The sequence below is a fragment of the Alexandromys fortis genome, unplaced genomic scaffold, assembly GCF_014885135.2.
Source record: "Alexandromys fortis isolate MF-2015 unplaced genomic scaffold, M_Fortis_MF-2015_v1.1 scaffold_100_3062768_6864082, whole genome shotgun sequence".
Taxonomy (NCBI): domain Eukaryota; kingdom Metazoa; phylum Chordata; class Mammalia; order Rodentia; family Cricetidae; genus Alexandromys; species Alexandromys fortis.
This window is the reverse complement of record NW_026067993.1, coordinates 2,846,920-2,854,411: the sequence shown is the minus strand read 5'-3', so window position 1 is coordinate 2,854,411 and position 7,492 is coordinate 2,846,920. Positions and strand designations below refer to the sequence as shown.

The 7,492-nt window shown below is 50.5% G+C and overlaps 1 protein-coding gene across 1 annotated transcript; it reads left to right on the top strand.

Moving 5' to 3' along the window:
- Nucleotides 1-219: 219 nt before the first annotated feature.
- Rtp2 (receptor transporter protein 2) lies at nt 220-7,198 on the top strand. Its single transcript, XM_050160027.1, has 3 exons — nt 220-334; nt 2,962-3,160; nt 6,655-7,198. The coding sequence occupies exons 2-3, from the start codon at nt 2,997-2,999 to the stop codon at nt 7,160-7,162; spliced, it is 672 nt and encodes a 223-aa protein (XP_050015984.1). The 5' UTR covers nt 220-334; nt 2,962-2,996; the 3' UTR covers nt 7,163-7,198.
- Nucleotides 7,199-7,492: the final 294 nt, after the last annotated feature.

Here is a 7,492-nt window from a genome sequence, read left to right as displayed (position 1 = left end):
TTTATTTTTGTCTAATCATTAAATTGTTACGAGCCAGCAGGGGCTGGAAGAAAGCCCTGGAATATTAGTGGTGGTAGAATGTGGCCAGCTTCTGTTTGCTCTGGCTGCTGCTCACTGATGAAAGGGCAATGCGGGCAACGTGCCTTCTTCACTAGGCCCCACTATTGGATGCCTGTGAACTGTCCTAAGGCTCCAAGGTCATTTCCACCTAAAGAGTGGCTCATGTACCACGGTGAGCTGAGTGCTGCGGTTTGTAGATGGAGAAGTCTTTCAAAGTAATTGGAAAGGATCCACCAAGGACCTTCTAAGATTCTTTGAACTTGGAGACAGAAAGGTATAACACCGCCTTTGTTTCCCCGGATTTCTTTAGCAATATCACGAGCCATTAAGTTATTTAACTTAAATTTTTGGTACTCAGTGGGTTAGCAGATGCCCATCAGTAACAATGGCCGGCTGTGCGGGGACTCAGCCCAGCATGGAGCTGGTAGAGGGTGACTGTGTTCCCTGAGGAGCGTGTGCAGGCATCTCTGGGAGGTAGCTCACGGATGATTCTGATTTACATACTTCCTAGCTCTTCATTGCTTTGTCATGTTAGGTCCCACACTAATGTGACTGTCATACGGTATTCTGACAATTAAACTCTAAATGATGAACATTTTGCAAAAGCATTTATTACTTAGCATTCCATATAGGAGTACAAGAGTGGCCTATTTTGTGGGAGATGGGTGGACAGTGCTATTTTATTGAGGCTAAAATTAGTTCATTGTAAAGAATATCACCCAGAGTGTTGAGGAGGAGGCTCTGAACCATGAGTTGCCAGTAAACAATGCACCCACATGGAGAGCTTTTGAATGGTGTAGCCCAGCGCCACACTGAGAAGACCTAGTTAGTAATTGCTACCTTGTTGTACGGTAATTGCTACACTCTTTGTCTAGCCATTGCTACACCCATTGATGGTATCCCAGGAGAGACTTTCCAGCAAAGGGCACTGTTGTACAGAAAGATGAACTACACTGTTCTCTGCTTAAAGGATGTCATTCTAACTTAAGTGTACTCCTGTGCCTATGGGGATTGCATCATCTGAGGGAAACGCAAAGCAAAGCAAAACAGATGAACCCTGGCAGTCCTCGTGGTCCCTTTGTCTTCCCTTCACTACCCTCTGGTCTGGGAACATTGGCATAGCATAGTCCGTCTCAGAGCTGGACGGCGGCACGTAGCTCTAGGCCAGGCCAAATCTGCTCTCAGTTTTCTTCAGTTCCTGGGAATTCATGGGTCCTGCAGGCCGCCTGCTTTGTAGCTGTTTTCAGGACAGTCCTCAGGGAGTCACCCAGTCCTGGGTTCCTTTGGGGAGTAGTTGCCCATTTCTAGGCCCGGTTGTCCTGATTCACTATGAAGAGATTTGGTTTGGGTGTGGTGGTCCAAACCTTTAGTCCCCATCACTTCCTGAGATTTGCTCAGGAAGAAGGAAGCAAATCTCTCTGAGTTCTAGCCCGGTGTGGTTTACATAGTGAGTTCCAGGCCAGTCAAGGCTACCTTTACAAAAAAAAAAAAAAAAAAAAAAAAAAAAAAAAAAAAAAAAAAAAAAAAAAAAAGGAAAGGAAAAGAGGGCTGGGGTGTGGAGATTTGAGTGGAGAACAATAGAAAAACCAGAAATCAGTGTTCTTCATGGCTTTATAACACAACTTCGTCCTTTCTGAGGTTGTGGGCACAAAGATAGAGGAAGATCACGTCTCTGCTCTAAGGGACACCCAAGGACACCTAGTGGCACTGCTCCAAACTCATCCCACGTGGGAACCATATGGAGGCACGTGACAACTCTGGAACCCTGCAGCCCTGAGAACTCCCAGCCCCAGCAACCCTCTTTAGTTCTGCACACTTTGGCTATCTCCGGGGTTCTAGGGAGCCGGAGCTTTCATTAAAGAACTTACAACTGACAGACGACAGGCATCATGGAACCCTCACAGCTTTCTGAGCAGAGCCCAGGTATAACATCACGCCTACCGGGGTTCTCCCTGCCCAAGATTGCCTCCCCTTTGTAGGGAAATCACCTTCGCCTGGATTATACAAGCATAGAGTTAAGTCCCCTCTGGTCTCTAAAGAATTTAACCTGGGCATTAGGGAGCTGAGGTGTTCTGTTGCCTGCCCTGCAGCAGCTGAGGCAGCAGCAACCTGCATCTCAGAAGGAAATAGCTCCCCTATCAGCAGCCTCAGTGAGCCTTGGGAGCAGGGCGTGGATGTTGCAACCGTGTAGTCTGAATTGCCCTCATTGTGCTTTTCAGGGTATATTACATTACTTCTGTCTCACCAACTGGAGCGAGAATTCTCCAGCGGAGGGCTAAGTGTCATTCCTCTCTTAATCACTCTGCCCCCAGCTTAGTTACTCTTGCAACAATCAAAGGGACAGGTATCATTTGGGAAGGCCTGGATCTGAACTGGGGATGAGCTTTTGGAGGTTATGTAAGCCTGTTTTCTGGTCTGTCTGGGCTAATGCACAGGTCAAGTAGCTCGTGTTTGGCAAGCAATGAACATGGTCATAGGGCATCAACAGTTTGGGAGCATCCATCCTGTTTCTCCAGGGCTCCCTAGGGTACTACGGTTGCCATAGCACACAGGTGGAGTAAGGGTGGAAGAGCGGTGGGGTGAACAGGGCCACCACATAGCCTTTTTCCCCGGGACACCTCTGTCAGCCCCAGGCAGTTTGGGCTGGGGCTCACCGCCTACTTGCTTTTTCCACCTGGTCAGTATTCCTACTCAGTTTGCCTCTATGATCTAGTTCAGAACCCTGGAACTCCCACTTGGGACTTTCCTCCTCCCTAGCTCTGGCTCCTGGTACCTGCCTGGCTGCCATAGCAACAGCTTCCAGGGTGACAAAAGAGGGAGCTGGATCTTGTGGGTGAGGCTTTTTGGACCACAGAGACTGCCCGGGCTGCATCCATCCACGCTTTCTGTGTTCTTCCTCAGACAGTACTCACATTTCCAGCCAGGCCAGCGGGATCATGTCCACCAGCCTGACCACTTGTGAGTGGAAGAAGGTCTTCTATGAGAAGATGGAGGTGGCAAAGCCAGCTGACAGCTGGGAGCTCATCATAGACCCCAACCTCAAGCCCAACGAACTGGGCCCGGGCTGGAAGCAGTATCTGGAGCAGCATGCTTCAGGCAGGTGAGAGGCTGGTGGGAGGGTTGTGTGTGCAGCACCTCCCCCTTGCTGGGGAGCGTCCACAGACTTTCCAAGTCTGGTCCGGCACTGGGTCTCACCATGTCAGCTCAGGTGACAAGCAGGGAATAGATAGCCACAGAGGCTTGGCATCTAACCACAGCTCTTCAGACTCTCCCATTACTCGGAGCAAATTGTGTTCTGCATTTGAATCTCAATTTTCCGTAAAAAGATCAAGACTGGTAGTTCTTCAGTGCCTGGAAGATTCAGGTGCTTGGCGTAGTTGGAATGGAGAAGAGGTACCATGGGGATTGCCCACCTAGAAGTACGGGGACGTGTGCTCTGGGCCTCTGGTGTCCGTCTGCTCAGTCAAATGGAACTGGACTTGAAGACAGAATAAGTTATTGAACACATGGTGCGTTTGAGAACTTGATTCCATAGCTCTGTGGACTTGGCCATGTCCTCTTCTTTCTCTGTATCCCAGTCTTCAACCTCAGTTCCTCTGAGCATATCACTCAAACCCTTCCGACTTCACTCTGTGAATGGACGATGAAACTGTTGACCCCAGGCAGGGGTTCCCCTAGACTCTCTTTCTTTTTTGCTTTTTTTTTTTTTTTTGGTCATTTTATGATGACTTTTTCAAAATGTATTCTATGTGTTTATTACATCATGTATCTTGATCGCATTCATTCCCCTGTCCCTTTGCATTTGCCCTTCAACCCTGAACCACTGCCTCTCTCTCCAAATAAAACAAAATTTAAGAGAAAAAAAATCTTTTAAAAGGGAAAAGAATTAAAAAAAAATCTCATCATGGACGCTGCAATATGACACCGTGAGTCATGCCATAAACCCCTTTGTCCATGTAGCTCTACTTGCAAGTGTTCACTGCAAAGAGTCCTTGGTCTGGTTTGAAGTCTCTGGTTTCTCCTACATGGTGGATGCTCGGTCCTCACGGGGACTCTTCCTGGAATTCCTGCTGTTGCCCTGTACTGTGGAGATCCTGCAACTTTGGGTCTGCAGGTCAGGTTCCTCCACATGCTTCAGTAGGCCACAGGTGAGGTGGATGTTGGGGTGGGCCAAGTCATAACCCTGGGTCTAGGTCTGGGTAACTGTAGGGTTAGCCGGACGGATGAGAAATGGGGACAGCTCTCCCATGTTTACAACTTTGGAGATGGCTCACACACACACCTGCAATAACAGGGTTGGCTCTCCTGCTCTTATGACCAAAGGGCCAGCTCTCCCACCTGCTCCAGGCACTGATGGAAGTGGGGAGGGGACATGCGGCCACAAGACTAGTGGGTAATGGGAATAGCTCTCCCATGCTCACAATTTCAGGGTTGGCTCTGAAATTTTGCGATACCTGCGCAAACCGTGTTGGTTCTATTGCGCTGTCCTGGTGAGATGCAGTGTTTGCTCTCCTGAGTGTTGCAGTTGGTGGAGACAGAGATAGCGCTCCCATGCTTATGACCACAGGGCCAGCTCTCCCACCTGCATCAGACAATAGAGACTCTCCACTTTCTAAGTGTTCCTCACTTCCCACCATGCCGAGTGTCCCTTGCGGCTTTCTAAAGCCGACATCATTTCCCTTTCAGACTGATGCCTTGGGACTGGGGTCACAGTTTCCTGCTCACACGGCCTCCAGGCCACCTGCAGGAGCACTAACCAGTCCTCCTCTTTGGTCATTTGAATTCATGTGAGACCAGCTGGTGACTATGTTGTGGAGGTGTGAACAGAACAAGGGCTGTCCACAGTGTAGGGGTGTGAAGCATCTTGGGTAGAGAACAGCATGAGGGTGGGAGTAGAAAGAGGCAGATTATGGGTGGGGACTGAGCATCTGAAGTCTTACTGCAGGCCATGCAAACCTACATTGATGTAGCTCAGAGAGCAGAGGGGGACTGGTTTATGTTGGCGCCTGTTATAGACACTGGGCGCTGGGTGGTCCTCTAAGTAGCTGCGTGTTCTCTTATTTCCTATGCTTCAGTCTCATTGCTCCCAAAATGCTCTCCCACGTCAGGTACTTCTGTAGATGTGGGGTTTGGCTTGAGAGAGGGGAAATAATTCTGGATTGACTTATTGAAAAAGATATAGGAGACTGAAAACAGGAAGCGTTCGAACCTCTTGGAGGACAATGTGCAGAGGGCTGGAACAGGTAGGTGAGGCTTCCGGAGTTTAGGGACAGCTCCGAAGGCTCTTAGAGCGTCTTATCTTAGGGCTCAGTTCCAGCCAGCCTCAGGAAGAACTGAAACACAGTCATTCTGTGCAAAGCCCTTTGGCTTTTAATCTTTCAGATGTATTAAATCTCAGGCCCGACACTTCGGGGATGGAGAAGAGAGGGAGCCTTCCAATCCGGGGCCGGCCCAATTCCCCTTCCCTTTTGACTGTGTCTTGGGTAGCACATCGTTCAATGCTCATGCTGTCAGTGACTTTCAGGGACCAGAGGCTGCTTTGCTGTCACTGCTATTCCACAGTGGCTGAGTAGTTCTTAAAACACAGTTAGTGCTGGCTACATTTGATTGAATTCTTCATCAGAGGTCCTTTGAAGCCTTTGTGCAGTGGATTTAGGCAGACCCAGCCATGAGGACAGAAACGGCCCAGTGGACATGCAAGCTCCTCTGAAGCTTTTGTGAGCAGGGGCTTACAAGAGGACATTTCAGGGTCACAGGTGCCTCCCTGGAGTTAAGGAGTGCTCCATCACAGGCGTGTAGGAGGAGCTGGGCTTGGCAGGTGAGCCCCAGACCACCGCCCTCCAGCTGTCTGAGGCGGTGACTCTAGGAGTCTAGATTAGACAAAGTGGCCTGCGTGAAAGTTGGGGTGAGGGTAGGAAGGCCAGGGAACAGAGTCTAACTTTTCCCGTCTCACACAGGATCACTGCGGTGCCTGGGATGACTCGTTATGGGCAGTGAAGGTGTAAGAATCCAACTTAGCATTCTCACTGACCCTGTCTATTGCAGGCTGTCAATCTATCCTGCTTTTCTGGCAAGCTTACTACAGTCCTACAATGTGCTAGGATCTGAACTTGTATGTCATCTCCTCAGAGCAGGCCAAATTCAGGATTCAGAGGGTGACATTGTCACTCCTTTTCAGATTGATGTCTGAGCAAGTCCAACACGGACACCCTCAGGCTGCAGGTAGCAGATGAGAAACGAGTTGCAAAGAAGGAGAGCCATACTGTCTTTGAAGGTTGACTAGATGCCACTCTGCAATAGGCTGGGAGGAGGGCAGAAGCCAGAGGAGGGCGCACAGGAGGCAGCTTCCAGATGACAACTGACTGGTTACCCAATGGCTCCAGTGCTAGGCTAAGGAGGCTACTCGGGTCCCCCAGGGTGACCACTAGAAGGAGATGGTGGCTGGTTACCTCCAGTGATAATGAACCCACAGACTGGTAAACATGTTCTTCCATTTTCAGCCTCTAACGCTCTGGCCTTTTCTTTCCTGTGCTCCCTAGCTCTGACTGTCTATGAGGGTCTCACCTGCTCTATTCCTCCTTCCTTTCCTGCCAGGTTCCACTGCTCCTGGTGCTGGCACACCTGGCAGTCGGCTAATGTAGTCATCCTCTTCCATATGCACCTTGACCGCGCCCAGCGTGTTGGTTCGGTGCGCATGCGCGTGTTCAAGCAGCTGTGCTACCAGTGCGGCACCTCACGGCTGGACGAGTCCAGCATGCTGGAGGAGAACATCGAGGGCCTGGTGGACAACCTCATCACCAGCCTGAGGGAGCAGTGCTACGACGAAGATGGTGGCCAGTACCGCATCCACGTGGCCAGCCGACCGGACAGCGGGCTGCACCGCAGCGAGTTCTGCGAGGCCTGCCAGGAAGGCATCGTACACTGGAAGCCCAGCGAGAAGCTGCTGGAGGAGGACGCTGCCTATACCGATGCCTCCAAGAGGAAAGGCCAGGCCGGTTTTGTCTACAACTTCTTCTCATTTCGCTGGTGTCTGTTTTGGGGTACCCTCTGCCTGGTTATTGTCTATCTGCAGTTCTTCCGAGGCCGCTCTGGCTTTCTTTAGGGAAGCTGGTTAGGATGGGGGAGGGGCGGGGGGAGGAGAGGGAACGTGGGGTTGAGACTGAGGACTCCGTTTCTTGATTCTGCTGCAAGTTCAATCATCTGCACCCTGCTCACTCGTCTACCAAACGAGGAAGCTGCCCTCGGAGATGCTCAGTGGTCCTTCTGCTAATTTGACAGCAACGAGGGGAAGGAGGGAGAGGTGGGAATTTGGGGAGCTTGCTAGGCTTCGGCATGATTCTGAAGTCTACAGGGCTGTCTTGTCCCCTTCATTTCTCGCTCTGCAGCCACCTCCAGCCCTTCTTTTGCTTTCTGTTTGTAGCCTTAGGTCTCC

Bases quoted from the DNA above. Each gene is read 5' to 3' on its own strand.
- Rtp2 (XM_050160027.1), top strand. From the start codon at position 2,997: ATGTCCACCAGCCTGACCACTTGTGAGTGGAAGAAGGTCTTCTATGAG. The intron at 3,161-6,654 runs GTGAGAGGCTGG...CTTTCCTGCCAG, and splicing joins GAGCAGCATGCTTCAGGCAG to GTTCCACTGCTCCTGGTGCT.